Source organism: Lithobates pipiens, unplaced genomic scaffold (genome assembly GCF_037356315.1).
Source record: "Lithobates pipiens isolate NorthernLeopardFrog02 unplaced genomic scaffold, aLitPip1_a1.2 Scaffold_1, whole genome shotgun sequence".
Lineage (NCBI taxonomy): Eukaryota > Metazoa > Chordata > Amphibia > Anura > Ranidae > Lithobates > Lithobates pipiens.
This window is the reverse complement of record NW_027507685.1, coordinates 96,827,647-96,840,569: the sequence shown is the minus strand read 5'-3', so window position 1 is coordinate 96,840,569 and position 12,923 is coordinate 96,827,647. Positions and strand designations below refer to the sequence as shown.

The 12,923-nt window shown below is 49.1% G+C and overlaps 1 protein-coding gene across 4 annotated transcripts in view; it reads left to right on the top strand.

Annotated features, from left to right (window-relative positions):
• LOC143952981 (uncharacterized) overlaps positions 1-12,923 on the top strand; it is a 66,407-nt gene that overhangs the window by 13,855 nt on the left and 39,629 nt on the right. For all 4 annotated transcript variants that reach the window (XM_077465207.1, XM_077465208.1, XM_077465206.1 and 1 more), the window contains exon 2: positions 2,199-2,511. In XM_077465207.1, coding sequence (XP_077321333.1) covers positions 2,207-2,511 — 305 coding nt within the window. In that variant the 5' untranslated portion in view covers positions 2,199-2,206. The remainder of the gene's footprint in view (positions 1-2,198; positions 2,512-12,923) is intronic.

Below are 12,923 nucleotides of genomic sequence, written 5' to 3'. Positions count from 1 at the left end.
AGAGTAGGGGTGAGGAGTGCGCGCGTGTGTGTGAAGAGTAGGGGTGAGGAGTGCGCGCGTGTGTGTGAAGAGTAGGGGTGAGGAATGCGCGCGTGTGTGTGTGAAGAGTAGGGGTGAGGAGTGCGTGTGTGTGTGTGTGTGAAGAGTGCGTGTGTGTGTGAAGAGTGCGTGTGTGTGTGAAGAGTGCGTGTGTGTGTGAAGAGTGCGTGTGTGTGTGAAGAGTGCGTGTGTGTGTGTGAAGAGTAGGGGTGAGGAGTGCGTGTGTGTGTGTGTGTGTGTGTAGAGTAGCGGTGAGGAGTGCGCGCGCGCGAAGAGTAGCGGTGAGGAGTGCGCGCGCGAAGAGTAGCGGTGAGGAGTGCGCGCGTGTGTTGGTGAAGAGTAGCGGTGAGGCGTGTGTTGGTGAAGAGTGGCGGTGAGGAGTGTGTGTGTGTGTGTGTGTGTGTGTGTATGTGTATGTGAAGAGTAGCGGTGAGGAGTGGGTGCGTGTGTGTGAGTGAAGAGTAGCGGTTGAGGAGTGCGCGCGTGAAGAGTAGCGGTGAGGAGTGTGTGTGTGTGTGTGAAGAATAGCGGTTGAGGAGTGGGTGCGTGTGTGTGAGTGAAGGGTAGCGGTTGAGGAGTGCGCGCGCGCGAAGGGTAGCGGGTGAGGTGAGGTGAGGTGAGGTGTGTGTGTGTGTGTGAAGAGTAGCGGTGAGGAGTGTGTGTGTGAAGAGTAGCGGTGAGGAGTGCGCGTGCGTGTGAAGAGTAGCGGTGAGGAGTGTGCGCTTGTGTGTATTAAGAGTAGCGGTGAGGAGTGCGCGCGCGAAGAGTAGCGGTGAGGAGTGTGTGTGTGCGCGCGCGCGCGAAGAGCAGCGGTGAGGAGTGTGTGTGCGTGCGCACGAAGAGCAGCGGTGAGGAGTGTGTGTGTGTGCGAAGAGCAGCGGTGAGGAGTGTGTGTGTGTGTGAAGAGTAGCGGTGAGGAGTGTGTGTGTGTGTGTGAAGAGTAGCGGTGAGGAGTGTGTGTGTGTGTGAAGAGTAGCGGTGAGGAGTGTGTGTGTGTGAAGAGTAGCGGTGAGGAGTGTGTGTGTGAGGAGTAGCGGTGAGGAGTGCGTGTGAAGAGTAGGGGCGAGGTGTGTGTGTGTGTGTGTGTGTGTGTGTGAGGAGTAGCAGTGAGGAGTGTGTGTGTGAAGAGTAGGGGTGAGGAGTGTGTGTGTGTGTGAGGAGTAGTGGTGAGGAGTGTGTGTGTGTGTGTGAGGAGTAGTGGTGAGGAGTGCGTGTGTGTGAGGACTAGGGGTGAGGAGTGTGTGTGTGTGTGAGGAGTAGTGGTGAGGAGTGTGTGTGTGTGAGGAGTAGTGGTGAGGAGTGCGTGTGTGTGAGGAGTAGGGGTGAGGAGTGTGTGTGTGTGTGTTTGAGGAGTAGGGGTGAGGAGTGTGTGTGTGAAGAGTAGCGGTGAGGTGTGTGTGTGTGTGTGTGTGTGAAGAGTAGCGGTGAGGAGTGTGTGTGTGTGAAGAGTAGCGGTGAGGAGTGTGTGTGTGAGGAGTAGTGGTGAGGAGTGCGTGTGTGTGAAGAGTAGGGGCGAGGTGTGTGTGTGTGTGTGTGTGTGTGTGTGAGTGTGAGGAGTAGCAGTGAGGAGTGTGTATGTGAAGAGTAGGGGTGAGGAGTGTGTGTGTGTGTGAGGAGTAGTGGTGAGGAGTGCGTGTGTGTGAGGAGTAGGGGTGAGGAGTGTGTGTGTGTGTGTGTGTGTGAGGAGTAGTGGTGAGGAGTGCGTGTGTGTGAGGAGTAGGGGTGAGGAGTGTGTGTGTGTGTGTTTGAGGAGTAGGGGTGAGGAGTGTGTGTGTGTGTGTGAGGAGTGCGTGTGTGTGAGGAGTAGGGGTGAGGAGTGTGTGTGTGTGTGTGTGTGTGTGTGTTTGAGGAGTAGGGGTGAGGAGTGTGTGTGTGTGTGTGTGTGTGTGTGTGTGTTTGAGGAGTAGGGGTGAGGAGTGTGTGTGTGTGTGTGTGTGTGTGTGTGTTTGAGGAGTAGGGGTGAGGAGTGTGTGTGTGTGTGTGTGTGTGTGTGTGTTTGAGGAGCACTGGGGAAGAGGTGATGTTGATGTATAGGTGGTGAAGGGGGGGGGGATTGGTAATTGTAGTTTTATTGATTTGTATGAGACTCAGAATATTTGTCTGTAGATGGAGACATTTCAGGTTTTATATTCTGCCTCCTCTTCTTCCTCCTCCTATAGACGCCATCATGACGAGCGGCTTCAGCTTCGGGTCAGCTGCCCCTGCTGGGGGCTTTAGCTTTGGAACCGCTAAAACCACAGCTTCCACGGGTGCGACCGGCTTCTCATTTGGCACCACCACAGCTGCTGCCCCAACTGCAGGTTTCAGTTTTGGCAATGCACAGGCAACTCCCGCGTCCATGTCACAGCCCAGCTCACTCTTCTCCTTTGCCACGCCGACGGCAACCACATCGGCACCAGCAACCGGCTTTTCTTTTGGCACACCGACCTCATCCGTTTCCGCCGGAGCGCCTACGGGGGGAATGGCATTTGGGTAAGAAGAGTTTTGTATTTCTTGTACAGCTTCTATGAAATATATATATATATATTAAACAATGTTGCAACTTCCTGTGTAACGCTAATCAGGTAACCTGTAGGGCTGAAACAACTAATAGATTAACCGAATAATGGGGTTAACGTTAATGAGTCTGATATTTACCAGATTGACCATTTAATAGTATATCTCTTCTCTAATAGTATATGCAGTATATATCCTCTAATAGTATTTACACTATATATCCTCTAATAGTATATACACTATATCTCTCCTCTAATAATATATGCAGTATATCTCTTCTCTAATAGTATATACAGTATATATCCCCTCTAATAGTATATACAGTATATATCCTCTAATAGTATATACAGTAGAGTATATCTTCTATAGTTTATACAGTATATCTCCTCTAACAGTATATACAGTATATGTCCCCTCTAATATACAGTATATCTCTTCTGTCTGTTATTCTCAGAGTGGATTAGATATTTTGCTCCCTAACCATATAGTTGGTTATTTATAGTTACCATTGCATATAGAGATATTTAAAGCGGAGGTCCACCCTAAAATGGACCTCCGCTCATCGGAATCCCCCCCCCCCCTCCGGCGCCACAATCGGCACCTTTCAGGGGGGAGGGGGGTGCAGTTACCTGGATAATCCAGGTAACTGCACCCACTTCCGGGCTAGCTCTCTGCGGAACGAGCGTAGGTTACGCCCCCGTTCCGCAAGCGCCCGCCCCCTTCAGCAAGTGCCCCGCTGCCTGCTGGGAAACACACAGCTCCCAGAGGCAGCGGGGACCGTCCGGATTGCGCCGCGCGGCTCGCGCATGCGCAGTAGGGAACCGGGAAATGAAGCCGAAAGGCTCCATTTCCTGATTCCCATACCCAAGATGGCGGCGGGACCCGGCAGCCGAGCGAGCGATCGGCTTCGGGTGCCGACATCGCGGGCGCGCTGGACAGGTAAGTGTCACTATTTAAAAGTCAGCAGCTGCAGTATTTGTAGCTGCTGGCTTTTAAAAAAAAAAAAAAAACGCGGAGTCCCGGTGGACTCCCGCTTTAAGAATAAATTGCCTTTTTTTAAAACTTTACATATTAACGAAATTATGCACCACAGTTTTTTCTAAGGTTATTCACAGATGAATCGATTAATCGAAACAATCGGCCAACTAATCGATTATAAAAATAATCGTTTGTTTGCAGCCCTAGTAACCTGTAAAGTTATTTAACGTGTTGCCCATGGAGCTTTTTCTCTTATATTCACTGACTGACACAGCTCCTCTCTGTAACAAAATGGGTTGTTAGCCCTATCACTGGAGATTACTAGGCAAAGATGTAATACAACACTTCAGAACTTTAATTCCGCCCAGGGGGGCGGTCCCTTAGACTACAATCCCCACAGTCTGCCCCAGCAGCCTCAGTTTTATTTTGCCTAGTGAAGGAGAGAGACCTAGGAACCCTGCGGGCCCATAGGTCCGTGTTTTTTTGATGCAGAAGCTTGGCTTTTTGCGCAAGATGAATGATCCCGTGATCTTCTATCAACAGCCGGCTGGGTGACAGGCTGGTTCACTTATCCTTGTAGTCTCCCCAGTCCGGCCATCGAGCGTGTGCAGGACGCAGCTACGGCTCGGCAGGCCACGACATACCTCAGCTCCAGAGGTGGTCGGTGAGCTTTTATGCTCCGGGCATACATATGACCGGGCTACTGATGTCTGCATCACAGTATGCCGGGCCAGTATCCTTCCCTGTACTGGTCAGGAGTTGGCTACAGTGGAATGTCTCCCAGCTCTTCAGGATTGGTAAGTACGGCTCTCCCTGTCTCGGCAGGGTTGAGCAGCTGGGCATTCCCTGGGAGGTCGATTTAGGGGCCCCCTCACCCCCCTCTCTTCTCTCCCCTGTCCCTAACTCCACTCCCCCCCGAGGGGGGGGGGGGTGCTGTGCATGGATGCTGAGTGGTGTGTGTGTACCCCTGGGCTCTCACCTGGGTCCTGAGTGCTTAATCCCGGGAGGTGTCTGTGAGGGTTGCCCCTGTGTCGGTGCAGTGCTGTGTCTGCCACATGTTTCTCTCTGCCTCTCATGGCGCTGGCTGCCATTTTCAGTGTGGGCAAGGGACAGCATGCTTCTGGGCTTCAAGCGGCCATTTTCCCGGTGATTCGCTATTCAGAAAACTGGCAGCCATTTTCTTGAAGCCGGACCACGTTTTTTGTGCTCTAGCAGCAGTTTCCTGGGCCCTCAGCTTCCTGTTTTGTCATCACAGAGCGCTGGCAGGCTTTCTATGTAATCTGGACACGTTTTTCAGATCGCTCAGTGATCATTCACAGATCGTTCTGACGGGCTGCCACCGACACAGCTTTGGTCAGCTTTGGGTCAGCATGGCTTCAGAAACTGGTGTTTCTTCCCCCGAAATCCAGGCAATTGCAACCGGGTCACCTGCGGACTGCGCGGTTCCCATGGACACCCTGACGGCGGTCCTCAATTAGTTCGTTGCCAAGATAGAGGCGGTGCTTGGGAAGAAAGGTGCTAAAAAGTAGCCCTGGCGGATCTTCCTTTCTTGGCAATCAGCTCTTTGGAGCCTCGTTAGATGACATTATTAAAAATGCCACTGGTGGTAAGAGTACCCTACTCCCACAGGCCAGGAAAGCTAAGGAGCCACGCTGTAGGCAAGGGCCCTCTTTTTCCGCTCACAAACGTCTTTTTCGTCCGCCCGGAGCTTCGACTATACGTCCCCAGCCCGACAGGACACCCAGAAACGTCCCTGGAATCGCAAGCCTAACAAGCCTGCGAATAAAAGTGCTACCACATGAAGGTTTGCCCCCACCCTTGTCTCGGGTGGGGGGGTCGCCTTCGGGAGTTTGCAGCCCGGTGGTCCTCCCGGTTATCCGACCAATGGGTCTGCGATCTGATTTCCACAGGCTACAAGATGGAGTTCCTCTCTTGGCCGCCAAACAGATTCTTCCCCTACAGTATACCCCTATCCCCGGCTCACCGGGAGGCCCTCTTGGGGGCAATAAGGGACCTGCTGAATCACGGGGTGGTTGTACCAGTTCCGGACTCGGAATGCTTCCAGGGATTCTACTCAAATCTGTTTGTGCTTCCCAAGAAGGAAGGGGTACGTCCAATCTTGGACTTAAAAGCCCTCAATCACTTTGTAAAAGTGCAGAGGTTCAGAATGGAATCAGTTCACTCATTAGTCGCTGCGCTCCATCAAGGGGACTCCATGGCGTCCTTAGACATCCAGGATGTGTACCTGCACATACCCGTATGCCTTCGGCATCAAAAGTTTTTGCGTTTTGCAGTTGAGGACGACCATTACCAATTTGTGGCTCTTCCCTTTGGTCTGGCATCAGCCCCCTGGGTCTTTACCAAAGTGCTGGCTCCAGTGCTGGCGTTGCTGCGACAATGTGGGATCGCGATCGTGGGCTAGATAGACGATCTCCTCCTGAGAGCATCTTCCGCCTCAGAATTAGATAATGGGGAAGCCTCAAATTTAAACAAGATACCATCGTCCCGTTTAGTTTATGTAGAAAGGGATGAGCATAAAGCTCATAGAATAGGAAAAGACTCTGGAAGGAAATTTCCTAAAAAACATTTTTGTGGGAGAGCAATGGGGACTATTACGGTATTGTATAATCAAACAATAAATTTTTAAGAATAAAGATTCAATAGCATTTTATTATAAATACCTACACAAGGATAGTAAAAAGGCATAAACACACATGACAAAACAGACAATGTATTCGATCCAAAAAAGGGGAAAACATAGTATACAAAAGTAATTGAAAAATCCCCAATAGAAGAGAAGGGGATTTTTTCACATAAATATAGGGTTGACGTATAAATCGACCGGTTTCGCTGCACTGGAAACGCTGCTCCCTCAGGAAACGTCACCTACAAATTTAGTATAGACAGGAAAAAATATATAATATGACAATTCAATAAATACAATAATCTCAAATAAAACCATGAACACATAAATACAGTACAACCAGAGTTGATAGTGGTAGAAAACGTCATGACTCACCTGGAGCCCTTCAAGCCCCTTAACACTGGAGCGACCAACATCGACACCCCTAAAATTAGGGTGCCCCCCCTGGGGGCGGACACGGGGGGTGTAAAATATGGGGAGACGCACTATGCGATGAGGAACTAGAAAAAATTTAATAACACAGTCCATTTAGGGTAAAAATATACCAAAAAATTCGATAGACCATGGACGGAGGACTTGAAAAAAAGTTGAAAAAAATGTAAGATGTTAAAGAAAAGTTAAGTAAAATCAATCAAGCCAAAAGAGGACACCCGGTGGTTCATGGTCTATATAATTAAGTGATCAAGACTGGGAAAGAGGGTTGAGCAGATAAGCAGAACCTACCCCAATTTTTATCAAAATGACAAGAGATAGTAAGTCTGGAATGACACACTGCACTGCAGTTTAAAAATCCAAGCAAGTCTTCAGTAAGTGCCCCAGGGAGTAACACAAAAGTTTGCTCTAGATAAAAAATTTAAGGAATAACAGTGTATAAGTTTGTGAACAAATTGGGGTTGAAGAGCAAGGAAAACAATAATGCAGTGGTCGTATTACCTTGAGGACAAGATCCCAGTATGTGTGTGCGTCTCTCTTCCTTAAACATCCCCAACCCGGAAGTGATCAGAGCGCAGCTGTGCGCTCCTTCTCAACGTCCCCACCCGGTACTGCGCAGGCGCGGAACAACGTTCACTCATACAGAGGGATGGAAAGAAGGGATGCTTGGTAGGCGTGGCGGTGCGGGGGCTCAAGCAGCAGGCAGCTCCCGTCCGCCGCCACCACAGTCCTGAGAGGGGATACTTCCGAGCCAGGCAATCAGCGCAGCGCACAACTCCGTGTGCGCTGCCTCCTCCCCATCAGGACAAAATGTCCACAATAGAGAAGGTGGGACATAGGTAGTAAGACATCCCCCATGGTTGCCACATGTCCGCCCATGGGGGGGAGAATAAACTCCTCAGGTCGCCTCAAGTGGGGGGAGGACCAGGGTAGAGCCATGACGTGTACATAAATGGTAATAGAACAAGGCAAAGCAGTACAAATAAACAGCGGCTGAAACAGGTCCCAAGCAGGACAGTTCAAAACAGTAGTCCCACAGAGGTGACCGGGGCCAGTCGCCGATAACACCAAATTAGGGTCAATAAAATAATAATGAAATAGAACCAGCCCATCAGGAATTGGCCGCAATCCCAAACATTAGTAACGTCTCAATCAAACGTGAAGTTGCAGGTTAGGAAAGAATTGGCAAAGATAGGATACTGGGTATATCCGAAGGGGTTTAAGCCCTGGTGAGACAAAATGAAAGAAAAAAATGAAAGAAAAAGGGATGGCGGGAACTATAACAGGACTAAGCTATGAAGTCACTAAAGAAAAACTGAAAAAGGGAAAGAAGGTTACACATAGGGGATTCTTCAGGTACTTTACCTTAATAGGGAGAGAGGGGCATATATATGCTACATTAGCTGTCACCTCCGATCAGTATATCATGCCCTTTATAGGCAAATACCCAATGTATGTGCATAGAATTCCTCAAAGAAAACATTTATAGGAATGGGCTTCGTTGAGGCCAAGGGGGATAAGAGCGTTTAGCCGTTCTATCCATACCGTTTCTCGTCGCAGGATAGCCTGGTCCCAATCCCCTCCTCTAGGGTCTTGTGGGATAACTTCAAGAACATAAAATTTCACCATTTCAAAATGGAATCTGTGGTGTATTTTTAAACTGCAGTGCAGTGTATCATTCCAGACTTACTATCTCTTGTCATTTTGATAAAAATTGGGGTAGGTTCTGCTTATCTGCTCAACCGTCTTTCCCAGTCTTGATCACTTAATTATATAGACCATGAACCACCGGGTGTCCTCTTTTGGCTTGATTGATCGATAGACGATCGGAAACCTTGGTGGCTATTTTAAAAAGCCGCAGCCACATAACGATTGTGCTACGTCGCAGGAAAAAGCCTCCAGGCAGTCAGGCAAGACTCCAATCGGATATGGATGCAGCAGAGAGTGGCAGTGGTGCCGAACCAGCTCAGGTAGGCAAACACAGAGGTGTCTTGTACTGTCTTGGCTGGGAGAGGGGGGGGGGGAGTGATGGACTAATCAATGCAAAGGCATTATGAAATGGTCCAGGTGTGTTTTTCCTCCCTCCCTCCCTCTCTCAAACAGGATCCGGACTAAAGTGTCTTGCGAATCCTGTTAGCGGTTGGGGGGGGTGCACATAGGTGTTTGGTGAAGGCATCCTATTTTTGCTAAGGTTTCGCTGATGTTGGCTTGTCTGTTTTTCCCTTCCTTCTTCTCTCCTTCTCTTGTCTTAGGCTCTGCCCAAAGAACCAGAGAGGTCAGGGGGGAAGAAGAGATGTCCTTCATGTATGAATAAATTGAAAGAAGGATGGTCTAAGCCCCTTTGTAAACCATGCAAGTTGGTCTATAAGGAAGCTACGGGGGCTTGTAAGGATTTGATTTCTGGAGTACAGAAAGAAATACAATCCATCAAGACAATGCTAGCGAACCTTGAAACCCCAAAACCAGCCACAGTCCCCCCTGCTTCCACCCCAGAGGAAGGTGACGAATCGGGGGGAAGAGGAATTTGATTCACTGAATGGCCTAAGTGAGACGGCATCATCCAGAGATATTCCTGTTCAAGGGACAAGCTCTCCCAGATACAGGCTCTCTCCTGGAGGTAGATGCCTTACTGGGGGTGATTTATGAGGCGCTCAAAATTAAGGAAGAGCCAGTCTCCCTGTCCTTACATGACCGGATGTATCAGACCCTAAAGGAAGATTCCGTCAGGGTTTTTCCGGTTCATAGCACACTGGTAGATTCAATCAAGAGAGTGGGAGGAGCCAGAGAAAAAGCTATTTTTTTTCCTAAAAGTATGAAGCGTTGATTCCCCTTCAGCGAGGACCCCACTTGCGTCTGGAACAAAGTACCTAAGGTAGACGCAGCTTTTTCCCAGTGTGCAAAATCAACAAACCTCGCCTTTGAGGACATGAGTGTCCTTAAGGAACCCATGGATAAAAGGATGGAGGTGCTGCTGAAGAAGTCTTGGGAAGTAACCATGACTAATTTGAAACCTGCAATGGCCACAACAATAGTAGTTTGCAATTTGGAGGTCTGGCTGGAACAATTGCAAAGCCATTTGGAAGGGGGAACCTCCAGAAAGGAAATCCTGGATTCCCTTCCTATGCTACATAAAGCAGCAGGTTATATGGCAGATGCCTCTGCGGAGTCAGTCAAATTGTCAGCCAAGACCGCTGCCCTTGTAAATGCATCTCGCAGGGCACTTTGGTTGAAGTCTTGGTCAGGAGACTCAGCCTCCAAAGTGAGGTTATGTGGCAGGATCTTGAGAAGGTCCTGGACCGTACTGCGGACAAGAAGGTGGCCTTTCCTGTTAAACCCCAAAAGACTACAGGTAAACGCCTTTTTTGTCCCCAAAGCCAGGGACAGACCTCCAAGGAGTCAACCCCTAAAAAACAGTGGATGGGAGGAAAACGGAAAAGCAATATTTTTTCCTCTTCTAAAAAAAACACTAAGTCCCAGTGACTTGGTTCCTGTGGGGGGAAGACTGGGGCAGTTCCTCCCACAGTGGGAAAAGACTACCCCAAATACTTTTATTCTGAGGATCGTCAGGGAGGGTTAGAAAATACAGTTCAAACACACCCCACCTACAAGGATGTGTCTGACCAAGCCTCCCAAGGACCCTCAGAAAGCGACAGCTTTACTGTCGCAAATTGGCGATTTAATAGACCAGAGGGTTCTAGTGCCAGTTCCGCCACAGGAAATAAGCCACTGTTTCTACTCGTGTGTGTTTGTAGTGAAGAAACCGTCAGGCAAATTCTGGTTAATTTTGAACCTAAAATTACTAAACAAGTGGGTAACTTACAAAAAAATTCCGGATGGAAACAATTTTTACAGTGAGGTCAATACTCCCTCCAAATTGTTTCATGGCCTCCCTCGATCTTAGGGACGCGTACCTACACATCCCCATTAGAGAGGATTCTCAAAAGTATTTGAGGATAGCGATTCTTTGGGGAAGGCAGATCCGATACCTCCAATTCAGGGCTCTGCCATTCGGTCTATCTTCTTCCCCTAGGATATTTACCAAGGTCCTGGCAGAAGCATTGGCTCCCCTGAAACTGAAAGGGGTCGCCGTCATACCATACTTAGACGACCTTTTATTCTTCGCCCCCTCAAAGCTCCAACTGCAGGGAGATCTGAGGGTAGCCATCTCTTGCCTAAAAAGGCTAGGGGGGTTAATAAACGAAGAAAAGTCGTACTTGACACCAACGCAGGCCATACAGTATCTAGGTTTCCTGGTAGACTCTGTGTCACAGAAAGTCTTCCTCACAGAGGAAAAAGTAGAAAAGGTGAAGGAGACGGTAACCTTTCTACAGACCAATCGGGCAATTTCCCTCCGCTCAGCTATGGCAGGGTTGGGCCTATTAGTGGCAACAATCCCTGCGGTTCCCTGCGGGGCACAAGAATCCCTGGGTGGGATTATCCATCTATCCTCAAAGACCAGAAGGTCTCTATGGTGGGGGAGGAGAGAGGAGAACCCAGTACGGGGTCTATGGTTGGTCTCCTCCAGTGTCTGTCCACATCACTACGGATGCCAGTTCTTGGGGCTGGGGGGCCCACTTGGGGTCGAAAGTAGCCCAAGGGTGCTGGGGGAAGACGGTCCCAGAGGTCGGCCAATTGGAGAGAGTTGCAGGCAATCTGGAAAGCCTTGAGGGCGTTTGCCAGAGATCTGAGGGACCACCATGTTCAAGTCCTCTTGGACAGCATGGGGGCAGTTTCCTACCTAAACAAACAGGGAGGAACGAGATGCCCTTCCTTGATCAAGCTAACAAGTACGATCATGCATTGGGCCGAGGAAAACCTAGAGTCTGTTTCAGCGGGCCATCTAAAGGGGGTGAACAACCACCTGGCGGATTTTCTGAGTCGACACCGGGTGTACGAATCAGAATGGTCCCTGAACAGGGAGAGTTTTCAGCTGATGCGGAAATGGGGTCTTCCGGAGGTGGACTTGTTCGCCAGGAAAGCGAACACCCAGGTCCCAGTATACTTCTCCCTAGAGAGGGAGGTAGGGGCAAAAGGGAATAGACGCTTTGGCACAAAACTGGGCGTTTCGCACTTGCTACGCCTTTCTCCCATTCAAGCTAATTCCTCTAGTCCTGAGGAAATTTCTGCAGGAACGGACCACATTATTACTGGTGGTTCCGTATTGGCCGAAGAGACCATGGTTCTCAATGCTGATGGGCCTGACAGATGAGCCTCCGCTCATGCTGCCCGAGAGGGACGATCTGTCCCAGGGTCCAGTTCGATTGCCAGAAACACAGACCCTGAAGCTATCGGCCTGGCGTCTGAAGAGAGCCTCTTGAAGTCTAAGGGGTTCTCGGATAGGGTGATTAAAACACTCCTTTCTAGTAGAAAGAATGTAACCCAAGCAATTTATGTTAAGTTTTGGAAGGTGTTTTGGTTAGACACTGAAAAGGTGTCTGTAAGTATCCCAACAGTCTTGGAGTTTTTACAAGATGGTGCGGATAAGGGACTGGCCATTAGTACCTTAAAAGTACAAGTTGCGGCCTTGTCTGTTTTTTTGGATCAACCTCTGGCGGCAGACCCGCTAGTTAGCAGGTTCTTTAAGGGATTGACCAGGATTAAACTTGTTCCTTTCAAAATTTTACCTACATGGGACCTGTCAATTGTTTTACAGGGATGGGTAAAAAAGTCACAGGAAGAAGAGCTTTCCTTAAAATGGATCACGCTCAAAACAGTGTTCCTAGTGGCTATTAACACAGCCAGACGCATTAGCGAGCTTCAGGCACTTTCGGTGAAAGACGTTTTTGCAAATTTTTGAAGACAGGCTGGTGTTGCACACGGACCCTGGGTTTTTACCCAAAGTAGTCACAAAATTCCACAGAACACAGGAAATTGTTTTACCTTCGTTCTGAGGGTCCCCCATTAATCCTAAGGAGGTAGAGTTTTACCAACTGAATGTGAGAGCCTGTGTCTTACAGTATCTGGAGATGTCGAAAAGCATTAGCAAATCAAATGCATTATTTGTTTTACATGCGGGTAAAATATTGGGGTCACAAGCTTCAAAGAATACAATTGCAAGGTGTATCAAACAAGCTATTGTAGAAGCTCACAAAGTGATGAAAATGGAATGTCCTTTTTCCCCCCCATGGCTCACTCTACACGGGCACTATCGACCTCTTGGGCTGAGCGACACCAGACCAAATTTGTCGAGCAGCAACTTGGTCAAGCTACTCGATGTTTATGAAGCATTACAGATTGGACCTTATCTCAGAGCAAGATCAGGCGTTTGGGAGAAAGGTCCTTCAAGCGGTAGTCCCCCCCCCTAATCTGGTAAGTTCTCGTTGATTCTCTCTAG